This window comes from Panulirus ornatus, chromosome 29 (assembly GCF_036320965.1).
Source record: "Panulirus ornatus isolate Po-2019 chromosome 29, ASM3632096v1, whole genome shotgun sequence".
NCBI lineage: Eukaryota > Metazoa > Arthropoda > Malacostraca > Decapoda > Palinuridae > Panulirus > Panulirus ornatus.
In genome coordinates, this window is record NC_092252.1 from 23,169,513 (window position 1) to 23,192,209 (window position 22,697).

Here is a 22,697-nt window from a genome sequence, read left to right on the forward strand (position 1 = left end):
TATGGGAAGTGAGATCCCGTTGTTGTTCTCTGATGAAACCAGCGCTGGGTGGTCTGCATTTCTGTGAGAAAAACTGCAGAAGCAGGTGAACTTGAGTTGGTAAAGTGAGTGGAAGAAGCAAGTTTAAGAGTAAATGTGAATAAGAGCAAGGTTAATAGGTAACAGTATGGGTTATGGGACAGACAATTGGGAGGGAGGTGAGTAAAGAAAGGAGAAAAAAAAAACTGGAGGAAGTGAAGTGGTTTTAGAGCTATCTGGGAGTGGATCTGGGGGGGGGGTGGGGGGGCAGCGGAGGAACCCCATGCCACGGCAGTGGCATCCACGGGTACCTGGGACAGGGGGGGCGCCAATTCAGGGGGGCCAAGCAGACTAGAGTATGGCACGCCGGTGAACATTATACTGGAAAGAGCACAAAATGGGTATGTTTGAAGGAATAGTGGTTCCAACACTGATGAATGGTTGCGAGGCGGGGCTATGGATAGAGTTGTGCGCAGGAGGATGGATGTGCTGGAAATGAGATGTATGAGGGACAAAGTGTGGTGAGCGGTGGTTTGAATATCGAGGTGGAAACCGTACAGGGTCAGGCGATCAGATAGGAGGCACTCCACCCGCGGCCAGTTGCGCGCGCGCATCGTGCTAGATTAAGTCCTAGTGCAAGGGCCCCAGGGTGCTCCGCCATAGATCTTCCCAACCCTCTAATCCCCGCGCGTCACCAAAGAACGTCGAGTCCTTTCCCCTCTTCTCCTCTGGCTCCCCCCAATATTAGTCCCGTCCATTCTTTCCCCCCCCCTCTCAAAATATATCACTGTTCCTTCCCCCATCCTTCTTGAATCCCCTTCTTGTTCACCCTCCACTTCTGCCAAGTTCGCGCATATTGACCACCCGTTGAAAGTCCCCCTAGCAGACCGATGGAGCAATCCCCCCCACCCGGCCATAGCCCGTACAGTGGACCACCCAGGCAAGGCTTAGTAGGTCGAAAATTAGTCCGTGAGAGACCGACTCATCACCACATACCCAGAGACAGGTGGGGTTGAGGCCCAAACAAATCCCAAAAAATATCCCCCACCCCTCCGTACAATACAAACTTCGCCCATATCCTTCTCATCGTCTGTATCCTTGCCAGGACGCCACGGAAGGAGGCGACGAAGGCCAAAGCGGAGGGAGGAGGGGGGGCGGAAAGGGAATGGCCGGTCGTGCGATAGGAAAAAGGACGGGCCGATAAAGGGCGGGGCGGGGAAAGGGGGGGAGCGGGAGGGGTGTAACGGGCGAACGTAGAGCGCGGAGGGGGGAGCAGAGGAGGGAGGTGGAGGGGGGAGGTGTGGGGTTGAGCGGGTGCGGAGGAGGCGCCCCGGACGAGTGCGGGGCGTGGTAGCGGGAGGGCGAGAGGACGAGGGTGAGCCCCGAGCGCGGACTGGAGTGGGGGCAAGGCAGAGGTGCGGCAGCCTGCAGCCCAAGGCAAATCTGAGAACAAGCACGCGCGCAGCACAAGGAAAGAAGAGCGGCTACCTCACCTCGCAAACGCGGTGAGAGACAGCGACAAAGTAAAAAAAAAAAAAATAATATAATATATATATATATATAATATATATATATAAATATATATATATATATATATATATATATATAATATATGGAGCGGAAGTGGATCATAGGGTGGGGAGGGGCGAGAATCTGGGAGCCTTGAAGAACGTGTTGAAGTCGAAAACATATCTCAGAAGCAAAAAGTGGGTATGTTTGAAGGAATAGTGGTTCCAACAATGTTGTATGGTTCAGGCGTGGGCTAAGGATAGGGTTGTGGCGCAGGAGGATGGATTTGCTGGGATTATGAGATGTTTGAAAGGACAATGTGTGGTGAAGGTGGTTTTGAATCGAGTAAGTACGTAAGGGTAAGAGAGATTGTGGAAAAAATGAGCGTGGGTTTGAGAGAGCAGAAGAGGGTGTTTTGAACTGGATTGGCACATGGAGAGAATGAGTGAGGAAGATTGACCAAGAGTAAAATATGTGTCGGAGGTGGATGGAACGAGGAGAAGTGGGAGACCAAATTGGAGGTGGAAAGATGGAGTGATAAAGAATTTGTGTAATCGGGGCCTGAACATGGCAGGCGGGTGAAAGGTGTGCAAGAAAATAGTGAATTGGATTGGATGTGGTATACCATTGGTTGACGTCGCAGTGGATTGAATCAGGGCATGTGAAGCGTTTGGGGTAAACCATGGAAAGCTGTGTAGGTATGTATATTTGCGTGTGTGGACGTATGTATATACATGTGTATGGGGGTGGGTTGGGCTATTTCTTTCGTCTTTTTTCCTTGCGCTACCTCGCAAACGCAGGAGACAGCAAAAAAAAATATATATATATATATATATATATATATATATATAATAATATATATATATATATATATATATATATGTATATATATATATATCTATCTATCTATCTATCTTTTTCTTTCATACTATTCGCCATTTCCGCATTAGCAAAGTAGCGTTAAGAACAGAGGACTGGGCCCTGAGGGAATATCCTCACCTGGCCTCGTCTCTGATCCTTCTTTTGGAAAATTGAAAAAAAATGAGAGGGGAGGATTTCCAGCCCCCTGCTCCCTCCCCTTTTAGTCGCCTTATATGACTCGCAGGGAATACGCGGGAAGTAATCATTCTCCCCTATCCACAGGGATAATATATATATATATATATATATATATATATATATATATATATAATATATATATATATAGGTTTGGATGGTATTGCAGTGGAATTTATTAAGAAAGGGGGTGACTGTATTGTTGACTGGTTGGTAAGGTTATTTAATGTATGTATGACTCATGGTGAGGTGCCTGAGGATTGGCGGAATGCGTGCATAGTGCCATTGTACAAAGGCAAAGGGGATAAGAGTGAGTGCTCAAATTACAGAGGTATAAGTTTGTTGAGTATTCCTGGTAAATTATATGGGAGGGTATTGATTGAGAGGGTGAAGGCATGTACAGAGCATCAGATTGGGGAAGAGCAGTGCGGTTTCAGAAGTGGTAGAGGATGTGTGGATCAGGTGTTTGCTTTGAAGAATGTATGTGAGAAATACTTAGAAAAGCAAATGGATTTGTATGTAGCATTTATGGATCTGGAGAAGGCATATGATAGAGTTGATAGAGATGCTCTGTGGAAGGTATTAAGAATATATGGTGTGGGAGGCAAGTTGTTAGAAGCAGTGAAAAGTTTTTATCGAGGATGTAAGGCATGTGTACGTGTAGGAAGAGAGGAAAGTGATTGGTTCTCAGTGAATGTAGGTTTGCGGCAGGGGTGTGTGATGTCTCCATGGTTGTTTAATTTGTTTATGGATGGGGTTGTACGAGAGGTAAATGCAAGAGTCCTGGAAAGAGGGGCAAGTATGAAGTCTGTTGGGGATGAGAGAGCTTGGGAAGTGAGTCAGTTGTTGTTCGCTGATGATACAGCGCTGGTGGCTGATTCATGTGAGAAACTACAGAAGCTGGTGACTGAGTTTGGTAAAGTGTGTGGAAGAAGAAAGTTGAGAGTAAATGTGAATAAGAGCAAGGTTATTAGGTACAGTAGGGGTGAGGGTCAAGTCAATTGGGAGGTGAGTTTGAATGGAGAAAAACTGGAGGAAGTGAAGTGTTTTAGATATCTGGGAGTGGATCTGTCAGCGGATGGAACCATGGAAGCGGAAGTGGATCATAGGGTGGGGGAGGGGGCGAAAATTTTGGGAGCCTTGAAAAATGTGTGGAAGTCGAGAACATTATCTCGGAAAGCAAAAATGGGTATGTTTGAGGGAATAGTGGTTCCAACAATGTTGTATGGTTGCGAGGCGTGGGCTATGGATAGAGATGTGCGCAGGAGGATGGATGTGCTGGAAATGAGATGTTTGAGGACAATGTGTGGTGTGAGGTGGTTTGATCGAGTAAGTAACGTAAGGGTAAGAGAGATGTGTGGAAATAAAATGAGCGTGGTTGAGAGAGCAGAAGAGGGTGTTTTGAAATGGTTTGGGCACATGGAGAGAATGAGTGAGGAGAGATTGACCAAGAGGATATATGTGTCGGAGGTGGAGGGAACGAGGAGAAGAGGGAGACCAAATTGGAGGTGGAAAGATGGAGTGAAAAAGATTTTGTGTGATCGGGGCCTGAACATGCAGGAGGGTGAAAGGAGGGCAAGAAATAGAGTGAATTGGAGTCATGTGGTATACCGGGGTTGACGTGCTGTCAGTGGATTGAAGCAAGGCATGTGAAACGTCTGGGGTAAACCATGGAAAGCTGTGTAGGTATGTATATTTGCGTGTGTGGACGTGTGTATGTACATGTGTATGGGGGGGGGGGGGTTGGGCCATTTCTTTCGTCTGTTTCCTTGCGCTACCTCGCAAACGCGGGAGACAGCGACAAAGTATAAAAAAAAAAAAAAAAAAATATATATATATATTTTTATACTTTGTCGCTGTCTCCCGCGTTTGCGAGGTAGCGCAAGGAAACAGACGAAAGAAATGGCCCAACCCACCCCCATACACATGTATATACATACGTCCACACACACAAATATACATACCTACACAGCTTTCCATGGTTTACCCCAGACGCTTCACATGCCCTGATTCAATCCAGTGACAGCACGTCAACCCCGGTATACCACATCGCTCCAATTCACTCTATTCCTTGCCCTCCTTTCACCCTCCTGCATGTTTAGGCCCCGATCACACAAAATCTTTTTCACTCCATCTTTCCACCTCCAATTTGGTCTCCCTCTTCTCCTTGCTCCCTCCACCTTCGACACATATATCCTCTTGGTCAATCTTTCCTCACTCATCCTCTCCATGTGCCCAAACCACTTCAAAACACCCTCTTCTGCTCTCTCAACCACGCTCTTTTTATTTCCACACATCTCTCTTACCCTTACGTTACTCACTCGATCAAACCACCTCACACCACACATTGTCCTCAAACATCTCATTTCCAGCACATCCATCCTCCTGCGCACAACTCTATCCATAGCCCACGCCTCGCAACCATACAACATTGTTGGAACCACTATTCCTTCAAACATACCCATTTTTGCTTTCCGAGATAATGTTCTCAACTTCCACACATTCTTCAAGGCTCCCAGAATTTTCGCCCCCTCCCCCACTCGATGATCCACCTCCGCCTCCATGGTTCCATCCGCTGCCAGGTCCACTCCCAGATATCTAAAACACTTCACTTCCTCCAGTTTTTCTCCATTCAAACTCACCTCCCAATTGACTTGACCCTCAACCCTACTCTACCTAATAACCTTGCTCTTATTCACATTTACTCTTAACTTTCTTCTTCCACACACTTTACCAAACTCCGTCACCAGCTTCTGCAGTTTCTCACATGAATCAGCCACCAGCGCTGTATCATCAGCGAACAACAACTGACTCACTTCCCAAGCTCTCTCATCCCCAACAGACTTCATACTTGCCCCTCTTTCCAAAACTCTTGCATTTACCTCCCTAACAACCCCATCCATAAACAAATTAAACAACCATGGAGACATCACACACCCCTGCCGCAAACCTACATTCACTGAGAACCAATCACTTTCCTCATTTCCTACACGTACACATGCCTTATATCCTCGATAAAAACTTTTCACTGCTTCTAACAACTTTCCTCCCACACCATATATTCTTAATACCTTCCACAGAGCATCTCTATCAACTCTATCATATGCCTTCTCCAGATCCATAAATGCTACATACAAATCCATTTGCTTTTCTAAGTATTTCTCACATACATTCTTCAAAGCAAACACCTGATCCACACATCCTCTACCACTTCTGAAACCACACTGCTCTTCCCCAATCTGATGCTCTGTACATGCCTTCACCCTCTCAATCAATACCCTCCCATATAATTTACCAGGAATACTCAACAAACTTATACCTCTGTAATTTGAGCACTCACTCTTATCCCCTTTGCCTTTGTACAATGGCACTATGCACGCATTCCGCCAATCCTCAGGCACCTCACCATGAGTCACACATACATTAAATAACCTTACCAACCAGTCAACAATACAGTCACCCCCTTTTTTAATAAATTCCACTGCAATACCATCCAAACCTGCTGCCTTGCCGGCTTTCATCTTCCGCAAAGCTTTCACTACCTCTTCTCTGTTTACCAAATCATTTTCCCTAACCCTCTCACTTTGCACACCACCTCGACCAAAACACCCTATATCTGCCACTCTATCATCAAACACATTCAACAAACCTTCAAAATACTCACTCCATCTCCTTCTCACATCACCACTACTTGTTATCACCTCCCCATTTGCGCCCTTCACTGAAGTTCCCATTTGCTCCCTTGTCTTACGCACTTTATTTACCTCCTTCCAGAACATCTTTTTATTCTCCCTAAAATTTAATGATACTCTCTCACCCCAACTCTCATTTGCCCTTTTTTTCACCTCTTGCACCTTTCTCTTGACCTCCTGTCTCTTTCTTTTATACATCTCCCACTCAATTGCATTTTTTTGCTTTGTCGCTGTCTCCCGCGTTTGCGAGGTAGCGCAAGGAAACACACAAAAGAAATGGCCCAACCCACCCCCATACACATGTATATACATACACGTCCACACGCGCAAATATACATACCTACACAGCTTTCCATGGTTTACCCCAGACGCTTCACATGCCCTGACAGCACGTCAACCCCGGTATACCACATCGATCCAATTCACTCTATTCCTTGCCCTCCTTTCACCCTCCTGCATGTTCAGGCCCCGATCACACAAAATCTTTTTCACTTCATCTTTCCACCTCCAATTTGGTCTCCCACTTCTCCTCGTTCCCTCCACCTCCGACACATATATCCTCTTGGTCAATCTTTGCTCACTCATTCTCTCCATGTGCCCAAACCATTTCAAAACACCCTCTTCTGCTCTCTCAACCACGCTCTTTTTATTTCCACACATCTCTCTTACCCTTACGTTACTTACTCGATCAAACCACCTCACATTGTCCTCAAACATCTCATTTCCAGCACATCCACCCTCCTGCGCACAACTCTATCTGTAGCCCACGCCTCGCAACCATACAACATTGTTGGAACCACTATTCCTTCAAACATACCCATTTTTGCTTTCCGAGATAATGTTCTCGACTTCCACACATTCTTCAAGGCTCCCAGGATTTTCGCCCCCTCCCCCACCCTATGATCCACTTCCGCTTCCATGGTTCCATCCGCTGCCTGATCCACTCCCAGATATCTAAAACACTTTACTTCCTCCAGTTTTTTTCCACTCAAACTTACCTCCCAATTGACTTAACCCTCAACCCTACTGTACCTAATAACCTTGCTCTTATTCACATTTACTCTTAACTTTCTTCTTTCACACACTTTACCAAACTCAGTCACCAGCTTCTGCAGTTTCTCACATGAATCAGCCACCAGCGCTGTATCATCAGGGAACAACAACTGACTCACTTCCCAAGCTCTCTCATCCCCAACAGACTTCATACTTGCCCCTCTTTCCAAAACTCTTGCATTCACCACCCTAGCAACCCCATCCATAAACAAATTAAACAACCATGGAGACATCACACACCCCTGCCGCAAACCTACATTCACTGAGAACCAATCACTTTCCTCTCTTCCTACACGTACACATGCCTTACATCCTCGATAAAAACTTTTCACTGCTTCTAACAACTTGCCTCCCGCACCATATATTCTTAATACCTTCCACAGAGCATCTCTATCAACTCTATCATATGCCTTCTCCAGATCCATAAATGCTACATTTTCTAAGTATTTCTCACATATATTCTTCAAAGCAAACACCTGATCCACACATCCCCTACCACTTCTGAAACCACACTGCTCTTCCCCAATCTGATGCTCTGTACATGCCTTCACCCTCTCAATCAATACTTGTTATTACCTCCCCTATAGCCCCCTTAACCAATGTTCCCATTTTTTCTCGTGTCTTACGTACTTTATTTACCTCCTTCCAAAACATCTTTTATTCTCCCTAAAATTTAATGATACTCTCTCATCCCAACTCTTATTTGCCCTCTTTTTCCCCTTTTGGTCCTTTCTCTTGACCTCCTGCCTCTTTCTTTTATATATATATCTATTTTTCTGCAAAAACTGTCCAAATGCCTCTCTCTTCTCTTCCATTAATAATCTTACTTCTTCATCCCACCACTCACTACCCTTTCTTATCTGCCCACCTCCTGTGCTTCTCATGCCACAAGCATCTTTTTTGCAATCATCAATGTTTCCCTAAATACATCTCATTCTTCCCCCACTCCCCTTACGTCCTTTGCTCTCACTTTTTTCCATTCTGTACCCAGTCTCTCCTGGTACTTCCTCACGCAAGTCTCCTTCCCAAGCTTGCTTACTCTCACCACTCTCTTCACCCCAACATTCTCTCTTCTTTTCTGAAAACCTCTACAAATCTTCACCTTCGCCTCCACAAGATAATGATCAGACATTCCTCCAGTTGCACCTTTCAGCACATTAACATCCAAAAGTCTCTCTTTCACGCACCTACCTGTTAACACGTAATCCAATAACGCTCTCTGGCCATCTCTCCTGCTTACATATGTATACTCATGTATATTTATCTTTTTAAACCAGGCATTCCCAATCACCAGTCCTTTTTCAGCACACAAATCTACAAGCTCTTCACCATTTCCATTTACAACACTGAACACCCCATGTACACCAATTATTCCCTCAACTGCCACATTAATCACGTTTGCATTCAAATCATTCATCTCTATAACCTGGTCTCATGCATCAAAACTGCTAAGACACTCACTGAGCTGATCCCAAAACACTTGCATCTCATGATATTTCTTCTCATTCCCAGGTGCATATGCACCAATAATCACCCATCTCCCTCCATACACTTTCAGTTTTACCTATATCAATGTAGAATTTACTTTCTTACACTCTGTCGCATGCTACCACAACTCCTTTTTCAGGAGTAGTGCTACTCCTTCCTTTGCTCTTGGCCTCTCACCAACCCCTGACTTTACTCTTGAATCATTCCCAAACCATTCTTCCCCTTAACCCTTGAGCTTAGCTTCACTCAGAGCCAAGACATCCAGGTTCCATTCCTCAAACATACTACCTATCTCTCCTTTTTTTCTCATCTTGGTTACATCCACACACATTTAAACACCCCAATCTGAGCCTTCAAGGAGGATGAGCACTTCCCGCGAGACTCCTGTTTTCCGTTTTAGAGAGTTAAAATACAAGGAGGAGAGGGTTTCTAGCCCCCTGCTCCTGTCCCCTTTAGTCGCCTTCCACAATATGCGGGGAATGTGTGGAAAGTATTCTTTGTCCCCTATCCCCGGGATACAGTTAACAGAGGTTTTACTGTAATAAGTTGTATGTCATGCTTTTGTAGGAAATTCATTTATATATACACATTTAATGGCGATTCTTTAGATACAAAAAGTAGAGAGAAAGATTTTTTATTGTTGTGTTGTTTCTATATATTACATATCTTGGAATAATAGACATTAGTTTGAAAAATTATGAATTTAAACTTTGACAGATTGAGTCAACAAAGCCTGGAGTAACTGGACCAAATGAAGGTGTACTTGCAAACTTCTTCAATTCTCTCCTTAGCAAGAAAACAGGAGCTAATGTACCTTCTCCTGGGGCCATTAAAACAAACGGTATGTTACTTCAAGCATCCTTATATATATATAGGAACTGTAAATGAAAATTCACAAACTTTTATTATCATATCAGCCAAATAAGCTAGGTCTTGCTGTAGAAGTCATGCAGAAGCTTCTTAAACTTTGCCACATACTATTGTATCAGGGTCCTATGATTTTCAGACTCATGATATTCATGCATGTTGGAAAACTTTTGTAGCTTTAAAGATGTGATCACTTTCCTCATATAATGACAAATTGATTTCATGCTCTTAGGTTAGATTGTAGGACATTAAATATTTGAAATGTGTTGTAAACCTTTTACCTCCAAAATACAGAATGATTCATGACTGATTTTAAAACTGTTCAAAATATAGCACAGGAGGAAGATTTTTTGTTTAATAAAAGAAGTAGATTGATACTAGCAGCTCTCAATGCATAGTTAAATTTGAGAGGGGTAATTAAGTAAAAGAGATATTGCTTTGCTGTTATGTCAGGAGAATAAATGAAAGTATGTTTTGAGGTGAGAGATGATAAAGATGAAGACCAAAGGTAACACAGAAGTACAGTACAGAGTGAGAAGGATGTTCTTTTGAGGGACTTTGTTGAAATGCACATAAGTTTTGTGAATGAAGGAGGATTTACATGAGCCACCATGTTCTGAATTGGGAAGGGCTAACATTATGTATATATCATTATGCTTTCTTCTGCATTATAATGAGAGTAGTCTGCAGGATTATAACTTGATAAATAATAGCAAACAATTCAACATATTCCTTCATGCATGCACAGGTGTAAAGCTCTTGACTATTTTCATAGATATTTATGAACAGAAGATGATTTTTTGTTCTTACATTTTGTCCGCAAACATGCAATCTCTCCCTACAATCTCTCCAATACTCCTGCAGTTAACCCTGCACTTACCCTGCCTCTTGGCAAAATGTTTGGAGCAGTAGATAGTAGTAGGTGGGAACATTTAAGCAGGAGCATTAGGTAGAAACGATAGGTAGAAGTAGTTGGTAGGAGCATTTGGTAGAAGCAGTCAGTAGGAACATCTGGTAGGAGCCTCTGCAAACACTGCTTTAGACTTGCCCTCAGCCAGTGGCCTGTTAAGGGTGAGGCACTAAAGGCTAAGAAGTGGCACTAGAGTTCACTGGTTGTGGAAACAGTATTGACTAGGCCACCCCATTGAGGGTGTTCCAGTTCAGAACAGGCATCAGAGATACAGAATACATGCACATATCTAAATCACTATTTATTCACTAAGCCATTTTTTTGGTTTTTCAGTACATTTATTGAATTTGCCAGATTTTTCCTTCATAAGTTTACTCCTTGGGTGAAAAGTTACCTTTAGCAAGGTTGTATCATCATCCATTGATGAAAGGATTACATTCTCACAGAAGAAGTTTTCACTCCAAAGGAGTCATCGTATCCTCTACTACTGGATGTAGCACAGCCTTGAAGCTTTAGGATCTCTGGAAAAGGTGTCCTAAGATTATGTAATTAAAAACTGATTAGAAATATGTATTTTTTTTATATGTATGTACCATGTTCACATATATTTTAAGTATGTATTCTTTCATGTACGAATACCTGTCACTTATTTAGTCATCTTCTCGTTAGAATTTAACAGGGTTAATGGCTGAATAAAGTAGTTCCCTTTTTTGAAAAAATTATGCTGAAATTATTCTGACTTTCAGAAATAAGCTTTCCTTATGAGGAAGACTCAGAAACCTAAAGTTGTTTGATGTAAAAAGCTCAGACTCTGAGGAAATGTAATTGCAAGTTTTGAAAATGCTAAATGATGTCAACAACATATACAAAAGGTTTACATTAGATAGATATTCAGTACCCAGAAATAATGATGTGAAAATCGATCGGAAGGATGTGTATCAACAGTGTGTGCAAAAGATTTTATCTGCTCTGTAGTTATAGAACACTGGAATAGATTACCACCAAATCTAGGAAGTGGAAAGACTTTAAGTTGATTCTCATCAAGCTAAAACAAGTATTTCTGTGATTTTAGTGTTTTTTTTTTTTTTTTTTTTTTTTTTTTTTTTTTTTTTTTTCAGATTAAGCCCATTGTAGTCAGAGTAGGGAGCTCTTTCTGTTCACATTTTCTCAAAGAAATTCTGTGCCAGTATATTTTTCTACCCAACATGGTGGTACTTCTCAGCAGTTTTTCCTGTGGACTGTTTAAGTGGATAGGGAATTGCCTGCTTCTTTACTGTCCTCTTTGTGCCACAGTTAAGACAATGAATGCAAATAATTTTATCATTGACCATCAGATGGTTTGTTATCTGCCCTTCCCATGTAGTCCCATACATGCATGTTCACTTATCTTAATTCTTCTTTTATCTCTTAAGACCATTTTTATTATCATTATTATTATTTTGCTTTGTCGCTGTCTCCCGCGTTTGCGAGGTAGTGCAAGGAAACACACGAAAGAAATGGCCCAACCCACCCCCATACACATGTATATACATACACGTCCACACACGCAAATATACATACCCATACATCTCAATGTACACATATATATACACACACAGACACAAACATATATGCACTTGCACACAATTCACACTGTCTGCCTTTATTCATTCCCATCGCCACCTTACCACACATGGAATAACAACACCCTCCCCCCTCATGTGTGCGAAGCAGCGCTAGGAAAAGACAAAGGCCCCATTCGTTCACACTCAGTCTCTAGCTGTCATGCAATAATGCCCGAAACCACAGCTCCCTTTCCACATCCAGGCCCCACAGAACTTTCCATGGTTTCCCCCGGACACTTCACATGCCCTGATTCACTCCATTGACAGTACATCGACCCCGGTATACCACATCGATCCAATTCACTCTATTCCTTGCCTGCCTTTCACCCTCCTGAATGTTCAGGACCCAGTCACTCAAAATCTTTTTCACTCCATCTTTCCACCTCCAATTTGGTCTCCCACTTCTCCTCGTTCCCTCCTCCTCCGACACATATATCCTCTTGGTCAATCTTTCCTCACTCATTCTCTCCATGTACCCAAACCATTTCAAAATACCCTCTTCTGCTCTCTCAACCATGCTCTTTTTATTTCCACACATCTCTCTTACCCTTACATTACTTACTCGATCAAACCACCTCACATCACATATTGTCCTCAAACATCTCATTTCCAGCACATCCACCCTCCTGCACACAACTCTATCCATAGCCCATGCCTTACAACCATACAACATTGTTGGAACCACCATTCCTTCAAACATAGCCATTTTTGCTTTCCAAGATAATGTTCTCGACTTCCACACATTCTTCAAGGCTCCCAGGATTTACGCCCCCTCCCTCACCCTATGATTCACTTCCGCTTCCATGGATCCATCCGCTGCCAGATCCACTCCCAGATATCTAAAACACTTTACTTCCTCCAGTTTTTCTCCATTCAAATTTACCTCCCAATTGACTTGACCCTCAACCCTACTGTACCTAATAACCTTGCTCTTATTCACATTTACTCTTAACTTTCTTCTTTCACACACTTTACCAAACTCAGTCACCAGCTTCTGCAGTTTCTCACATGAATCAGCCACCAGTGCTGTATCATCAGCGAACAACAACTGACTCATTTCCCAAGCTCTCTCATCCCCAACAGACTTCATACTTGCCCCTCTTTCCAAAACTCTTGCATTCATCTCACTAACAACCCCATCCATAAACAAATTAAACAACCATGGAGACATCACACACCCCTGCAGCAGACCTACATTCACTGAGAACCAATCACTTTCCTCTCTTCCTACATGTACACATGCCTTACATCCTCGATAAAAACTTTTCACTGCTTCTAACAACTTGGCTCCCACACCATATATTCTTAGAACCTTCCACAGAGCATCTCTATCCACTCTATCATATGCCCTCTCCAGATCCATAAATGCTACATACAAATCCAATTGCTTTTCTAAGTATTTCTCACATACATTCTTCAAAGCAAACACCTAATCCACACATCCTCTACCACTTCTGAAACCACACTGCTCTTCCCCAATCTCATGCTCTGTACATGCCTTCACCCTCTCAATCAATACCCTCCCATATAATTTACCAGGAATACTCAACAAACTTATACCTCTGTAATTTGAGCACTCACCCTTATCCCCTTTGCCTATATACAGTGGCACTATGCACGCATTCTGCCAATCCTCAGGCACCTCACCATGAATCATACAGACATTGAATAACCTTACCAACCAGTCAACAATACAGTCACCCCTTTTTTTAATAAATTCCACTGCAATACCATCCAAACCTGCTGTCTTGCCGGCTTTCATCTTCCTCAAAGCTTTTACTACCTCTTCTCTGTTTACCAAATCATTTTCCCTAACCCTCTCACTTTGCTCACCACCTCGACCAAAACACCCTATATCGGCCACTCTATCATCAAACACATTCAACAAACCTTCAAAATACTCACTCCATCTCCTTCTCACATCACCACTACTTGTTATCACCTTCCCCTTTTCCCCCCTCACTGAAGTTTTCCATTTGCTCCCTTGTCTTATGCACTTTATTTACCTCCTTCCAGAACATCTTTTTATTCTCCCTAAAATTTAATGATACTCTCTCACCCCAACTCTCATTTGCCCTCTTAAGACCATATTCTTCTATTTTCTTATGTACCTGCCATACTTCTTTATATAAACCCAACACCATCTTCTGTTGCTTTCCACGATATGGAAACCTAACACCATCCTCTGTTGCTTTCCACAACTCCTTGGGTTTTTATAATTAATCATTGCATTTATTTTAAAGGACTGTTAAGAGATTTTCCCCCTTGCCATTCGTAATACACACTTCCTTGCTTTAGCCAGCATGTTCTCTACAGTCATCCTTGTGGAGATTGTGTAGATCCATGTTGGAATCCCACAAGTTTACCAGTCTCCTCCCTTGTATGCAATCCTTTTAATGCTTTGAATCATTGCCATTAATTACCTTCCATTGCTTACAAAAGAATTCTTTCTTTGGTACCAACCTTCATTCCTAATTTTTTTGCATTCATATAAACACGGACTATTCTTAAGTACTTCTGTGTTATTGCAAGCCATCGCATCAGTTTTTAGAAGACTCATTTGCCGTCTTGCCTATCTCCTTTTACATCTTAACATGTTTTTCCTGCACATCACATTTAGTATTTCATAATTCTTGTGCAGCATTCATATTTTCTCCTGTGGGGCCTGAATGTGGATAGGGGAGCTGTGGTTTCGGTTCATTACACATGACGGCTATAGAATGGATGTGAGTGGATGTGGCCTTTCTTCTCATGTTTTCTTTTGCTGCCTTGCTGTTGTAGGGGGTGGCGATTCTGTTTCCTATGGGGCGCAGTGGCGCTGGGAATGGGTAAAGGTGAGTAAGTGTCAGTATGTATGTTTATTTATATTTTTTTTTTTTTTTTTTTCACACTTTGTCGCTGTCTCCCACGCTTGCGAGGTAGCGCAAGGAAACAGACGAAAGAAATGGCCCAACCCCCCCATACACATGTATATACATACGTCCACACACGCAAATATACATACCTACACAGCTTTCCATGGTTTACCCCAGACGCTTCACATGCCTTGATTCAATCCACTGACAGCACGTCAACCCCGGTATACCACATCGCTCCAATTCACTCTATTCCTTGCCCTCCTTTCACCCTCCTGAATGTTCAGGCCCCAGTCACACAAAATCTTTTTCACTCCATCTTTCCACCTCCAATTTGGTCTCCCACTTCTCCTCGTTCCCTCCACCTCCGACACATATATCCTCTTGGTCAATCTTTCCTCACTCATTCTCTCCATGTACCCAAACCATTTCAAAACACCCTCTTCTGCTCTCTCAACCATGCTCTTTTTATTTCCACACATCTCTCTTACCCTTACATTACTTACTCGATCAAACCACCTCACATCACATATTGTCCTCAAACATCTCATTTCCAGCACATCCACCCTCCTGCACACAACTCTATCCATAGCCCATGCCTTACAACCATACAACATTGTTGGAACCACCATTCCTTCAAACATAGCCATTTTTGCTTTCCAAGATAATGTTCTCGACTTCCACACATTCTTCAAGGCTCCCAGGATTTACGCCCCCTCCCCACCCTATGATTCACTTCCGCTTCCATGGATCCATCCGCTGCCAGATCCACTCCCAGATATCTAAAACACTTTACTTCCTCCAGTTTTTCTCCATTCAAATTTACCTCCCAATTGACTTGACCCTCAACCCTACTGTACCTAATAACCTTGCTCTTATTCACATTTACTCTTAACTTTCTTCTTTCACACACTTTACCAAACTCAGTCACCAGCTTCTGCAGTTTCTCACATGAATCAGCCACCAGTGCTGTATCATCAGCGAACAACAACTGACTCATTTCCCAAGCTCTCTCATCCCCAACAGACTTCATACTTGCCCCTCTTTCCAAAACTCTTGCATTCATCTCACTAACAACCCCATCCATAAACAAATTAAACAACCATGGAGACATCACACACCCCTGCAGCAGACCTACATTCACTGAGAACCAATCACTTTCCTCTCTTCCTACATGTACACATGCCTTACATCCTCGATAAAAACTTTTCACTGCTTCTAACAACTTGGCTCCCACACCATATATTCTTAGAACCTTCCACAGAGCATCTCTATCCACTCTATCATATGCCCTCTCCAGATCCATAAATGCTACATACAAATCCAATTGCTTTTCTAAGTATTTCTCACATACATTCTTCAAAGCAAACACCTAATCCACACATCCTCTACCACTTCTGAAACCACACTGCTCTTCCCCAATCTCATGCTCTGTACATGCCTTCACCCTCTCAATCAATACCCTCCCATATAATTTACCAGGAATACTCAACAAACTTATACCTCTGTAATTTGAGCACTCACCCTTATCCCCTTTGCCTATATACAGTGGCACTATGCACGCATTCTGCCAATCCTCAGGCACCTCACCATGAATCATACAGACATTGAATAACCTTACCAACCAGTCAACAATACAGTCACCCCTTTTTTTAATAAATTCCACTGCAATACCATCCAAACCTGCTGTCTTGCCGGCTTTCATCTTCCTCAAAGCTTTTACTACCTCTTCTCTGTTTACCAAATCATTTTCCCTAACCCTCTCACTTTGCTCACCACCTCGACCAAAACACCCTATATCGGCCACTCTATCATCAAACACATTCAACAAACCTTCAAAATACTCACTCCATCTCCTTCTCACATCACCACTACTTGTTATCACCTTCCCCTTTTCCCCCCTCACTGAAGTTTTCCATTTGCTCCCTTGTCTTATGCACTTTATTTACCTCCTTCCAGAACATCTTTTTATTCTCCCTAAAATTTAATGATACTCTCTCACCCCAACTCTCATTTGCCCTCTTAAGACCATATTCTTCTATTTTCTTATGTACCTGCCATACTTCTTTATATAAACCCAACACCATCTTCTGTTGCTTTCCACGATATGGAAACCTAACACCATCCTCTGTTGCTTTCCACAACTCCTTGGGTTTTTATAATTAATCATTGCATTTATTTTAAAGGACTGTTAAGAGATTTTCCCCCTTGCCATTCGTAATACACACTTCCTTGCTTTAGCCAGCATGTTCTCTACAGTCATCCTTGTGGAGATTGTGTAGATCCATGTTGGAATCCCACAAGTTTACCAGTCTCCTCCCTTGTATGCAATCCTTTTAATGCTTTGAATCATTGCCATTAAATTACCTTCCATTGCTTACAAAAGAATTCTTTCTTTGGTACCAACCTTCATTCCTAATTTTTTTGCATTCATATAAACACGGACTATTCTTAAGTACTTCTGTGTTATTGCAAGCCATCGCATCAGTTTTTAGAAGACTCATTTGCCGTCTTGCCTATCTCCTTTTACATCTTAACATGTTTTTCCTGCACATCACATTTAGTATTTCATAATTCTTGTGCAGCATTCATATTTTCTCCTGTGGGGCCTGAATGTGGATAGGGGAGCTGTGGTTTCGGTTCATTACACATGACGGCTATAGAATGGATGTGAGTGGATGTGGCCTTTCTTCTCATGTTTTCTTTTGCTGCCTTGCTGTTGTAGGGGGTGGCGATTCTGTTTCCTATGGGGCGCAGTGGCGCTGGGAATGAGTAAAGGTGAGTAAGTGTCAGTATGTATGTTTATTTATATTTTTTTTTTTTTTTTTCACACTTTGTCGCTGTCTCCCACGCTTGCGAGGTAGCGCAAGGAAACAGACGAAAGAAATGGCCCAACCCCCCCATACACATGTATATACATACGTCCACACACGCAAATATACATACCTACACAGCTTTCCATGGTTTACCCCAGACGCTTCACATGCCTTGATTCAATCCACTGACAGCACGTCAACCCCGGTATACCACATCGCTCCAATTCACTCTATTCCTTGCCCTCCTTTCACCCTCCTGCATGCTCAGGCCCCAATCACACAAAATCTTTTTCACTCCATCTTTCCACCTCCAATTTGGTCTCCCTCTTCTCCTCGTTCCCTCCACCTCCGACACATATATCCTCTTGGTCAATCTTTCCTCACTCATTCTCTCCATGTGCCCAAACCACTTCAAAACACCCTCTTCTGCTCTCTCAACCACGCTCTTTTTATTTCCACACATCTTTCTTACCCTTACGTTACTCACTCGATCAAACCACCTCACACCACACATTGTCCTCAAACATCTCATTTCCAGCACATCCATCCTCCTGCGCACAACTCTATCCATAGCCCACACCTCGCAACCATACAACATTGCTTGAACCACTATTCCTTCAAACATACCCATTTTTGCTTTCCGAGATAATGTTCTCGACATCCACACATTCTTCAAGGCCCCCAGAATTTTCGACCCCTCCCCCACCCTATGATCCACTTCCGCTTCCATGGTTCCATCCGCTGCCAGATCCACTCCCAGATATCTAAAACACTTCACTTCCTCCAGTTTTTCTCCATTCAAACTCACCTCCCAATTGACTTGACCCTCAACCCTACTGTACCTAATAACCTTGCTCTTATTCACATTTACTCTTAACTTTCTTCTTCCACACACTTTACCAAACTCAGTCACCAGCTTCTGCAGTTTCTCACATGAATCAGCCACCAGCGCTCTATCATCAGCGAACAACAACTGACTCACTTCCCAAGCTCTCTCATCCCCAACAGACTTCATACTTGCCCCTCTTTCCAAAACTCTTGCATTCACCTCCCTAACAACCCCATCCATAAACAAATTAAACAACCATGGAGACATCACACACCCCTGCCGCAAACCTACATTCACTGAGAACCAATCACTTTCCTCTCTTCCTACACGTACACATGCCTTACATCCTCGATAAAAACTTTTCACTGCTTCTAACAACTTTCCTCCCACACCATATATTCTTAATACCTTCCACAGAGCATCTCTATCAACTCTATCATATGCCTTCTCCAGATCCATAAATGCTACATACAAATCCATTTGCTTTTCTAAGTATTTCTCACATACATTCTTCAAAGCAAACACCTGATCCACACATCCTCTACCACTTCTGAAACCACACTGCTCTTCCCCAATCTGATGCTCTGTACATGCCTTCACCCTCTCAATATATATATATTTTTTTTTTCTTTGTCGCTGTCTCCCGCGTTTGCGAGGTAGCGCAAGGAAACAGACGAAAGAAATGTCCCAACCCACCCCCATACACATGTATATACATACGTCCACACACGCAAATATACATACCTACACAGCTTTCCATGGTTTACCCCAGACGCTTCACATGCCCTGATTCAATCCACTGACAGCACGTCAACCCTGGTATACCACATCGATCCAATTCACTCTATTCCTTGCCCTCCTTTCACCCTCCTGCATGTTCAGGCCCCGATCACACAAAATCTTTTTCACTCCATCTTTCCACCTCCAATTTGGTCTCCCACTTCTCCTCGTTCCATCCTCCTCCAACACATATATCCTCTTGGTCAATCTTTCCTCACTCATTCTCTCCATGTGCCCAAACCATTTCAAAACACCCTCTTCTGCTCTCTCAACCATGCTCTTTTTATTTCCACACATCTCTCTTACCCTTACGTTACTTACTCTATCAAACCACCTCACACCACACATTGTCCTCAAACAGCTCATTTCCAGCAGATCCACCCTCCTGCGCACAACTCTATCTATAGCCCACGCCTCGCAACCATACAAAATTGTTGGAACCACTATTCCTTCAAACATACCCATTTTTGCTTTCCGAGATAATGTTCTCGACATCCACACATTCTTCAAGGCTCCCAGGATTTTCGCCCCCTCCCCCACCCTATGATCCACTTCCTCTTCCATGGTTCCATCCGCTGCCAGATCCACTCCCAGATATCTAAAACACTTTACTTCCTCCAGTTTTTCTCCATTCAAACTTACCTCCCAGTTGACTTGACCCTCAACCCTACTGTACCTAATAACCTTGCTCTTATTCACATTTACTCTTAACTTTCTTGTTTCACACACTTTACCAAACTCAGTCACCAGCTTCTGCAGTTTCTCACATGAATCAGCCACCAGCGCTGTATCATCAGCGAACAACAACTGACTCACTTCCCAAGCTCTCTCATCCCCAACAGACTTCATACTTGCCCCTCTTTCCAAAACTCTTGCATTCACCTCCCTAACAACCCTATCCATAAACAAATTAAACAACCATGGAGACATCACACACCCCTGCCGCAAACCCACATTCACAGAGAACCAATCGCTTTCCTCTCTTCCTACACATACACATGCTTTACATTCTCGATGAGAACTTTTCACTGCTTCGAACAACTTGCCTCCCACACCATATATTCTTAATACCCTCCACAGAGCATCTCTATCAACTCTATCATATGCCTTCTCCAGATCCATAAATGCTACACACAAATCCATTTGCTTTTCTAAGTATTTCTCACATACATTCTTCAAAGCAAACACCTGATCCACACATCCTCTACCACTTCTGAAACCAATATATATATATATATATATATATATATATATATATATATATATAATTATATATATATATATATATTTATATATATATATATATATATTGTTTGTTTTGTTTGTTTTGCTTTGTCGCTGTCTCCCGTGTTAGCGAGGTAGCGCAAGGAAACAGACGAAAGAATGACCCTACCCACCCACATACACATGTATGTGCATACACCTCCACACATGCAAATATACATACCTATACATCTCAATGTACACATATATATACACACAGACATATACATATATACACATATACATAATTTATACTGTCTGCCTTTATTTATTCCCATCGCCACCTCGCCACACATGGAATAACAACCCCCTCCCCCCTCATATGTGTGAGGTAGTGCTAGGAAAAGACAAAAAAGGCCACATTCGTTCACACTCGGTCTCTAGCTGTCATGTAATAATGCACCAAAACCACAGCTCCCTTTCCACATCCAGGCCCCACACAACTTTCCATGGTTTTCCCCAGACGCTTCACATGCCCTGGTTCAATTCATTGACAGCGCGTCGACCCCGGTATACCACATCGTTCCAATTCACTCTATTCTTTGCACGCCTTTCACCCTCAATGATTGAAGCTGAACCTATAACAGAATTTACTGTCAGTGACACAGATTAAGAATTTGAGGAAAGACCAAAGAAATTGATGAAAACTAATGCTGTAACTCAAGAAAAGCCAATTGCATCTGACCTTTTTGATTCTATGATGACAGGATTCCTCAGTCCTCCCAAACTGGATCCCCCTTTAAAACAAGCACCCCCCCAAAAAGAGAGTGGTGAATGCAGATAGTAGTGATGAGGATGAGCCAAAACCAAAGAAGAAGCCAGGACCCAGAAAGAAGGCCACTGCAGCAATCTCTCAAGATATTTCAGATGATGAAATTCCAAAGCCTAAGAAGAAACCAGGGCCAAAGAAGAAGGCAACTGTAAAGCCCTTTGGTGATTTGTCGGATGAGGATGATGCTCCAAAAACCAAGAAAAAGCCAGGTCCGAAGAAGACTGCAGCCACAAAGAAAAAGGGTTCTGATTCTGAGGATATGTTTGAAAAGCCTTCTAAGAAGACAAAGAGTAAAGGCCCTGATGGATCTGGTAGTTCTGATGTTAAGGAAGTTGCACCTCGTGAGCGACCAGGTCGGCAAAAGAATGTTATCACGTATACCGTCAGTGATGATGAATTAGATGATGATTATTAGTCTGAAGTAGTTTTGGTTTATACAGAGATTTAATTTTGAATGGTTGATGGCCCATATAAAGTTCAGATTGCCAACATTTATGGGACATCAGTCACATTTTAATTTGAAAGATTTTTATAGTTTTACATTTATCAATAAGCTTTATGATCCAATTTTTTTTATATTTCCTTTTTATATCCAGTTGAGCACCTTTGTATTAACCTTCATGAAATTTACAACTTCAACTGTGTGATAACTGTATTTTTTGCAAATACAAAGGGTTGATACTAGTGAAAAAAGTGACCAAGTAAAATTTTCACTAGATATATTGGTATTTATCTAATAATTGATTAGGGGTATATATATTTTTTTTTTTTTTTTTTTTTTTTTTTTTTTTTTTTTTTTTGCCGCTGTCTCCCGCGTTTGCGAGGTAGTGCAAGGAAACAGACGAAAGAAATGGCCCAACCCACCCCCATACACATGTATATACATACACGTCCACACACGCAAATATACATACCTACACAGCTTTGCATGGTTTACCCCAGACGCTTCACATGCCCTGATTCAATCCACTGACAGCACGTCAACCCCGGTATACCACATCGATCCAGTTCACTCTATTCCTTGCCCTCCTTTCACCCTCCTGCATGTTCAGGCCCTGATCACCCATAATCTTTTTCACTCCATCTTTCCACCTCCAATTTGGTCTCCTACTTCTCCTCATTCCCTTCACCTCCGACACATATATCCTCTTGGTCAATCTTTCCTCTCTCATTCTCTCCATGTGC

At 42.6% G+C, this 22,697-nt stretch overlaps 1 protein-coding gene across 4 annotated transcripts in view; it reads left to right on the plus strand.

Moving 5' to 3' along the window:
• LOC139758189 (cytoplasmic dynein 1 light intermediate chain 2-like) overlaps positions 1 to 22,697 on the plus strand; it is a 391,163-nt gene that overhangs the window by 268,226 nt on the left and 100,240 nt on the right. For all 4 annotated transcript variants that reach the window (XR_011714787.1, XR_011714788.1, XM_071679406.1 and 1 more), the window contains exon 5: positions 9,534 to 9,657. Coding sequence is in view for 2 of the 4 variants with exons in the window: in XM_071679406.1 (XP_071535507.1) it covers positions 9,534 to 9,657 (124 nt within the window). In the remaining 2 variants the exon portion in view is untranslated. The remainder of the gene's footprint in view (positions 1 to 9,533; positions 9,658 to 22,697) is intronic.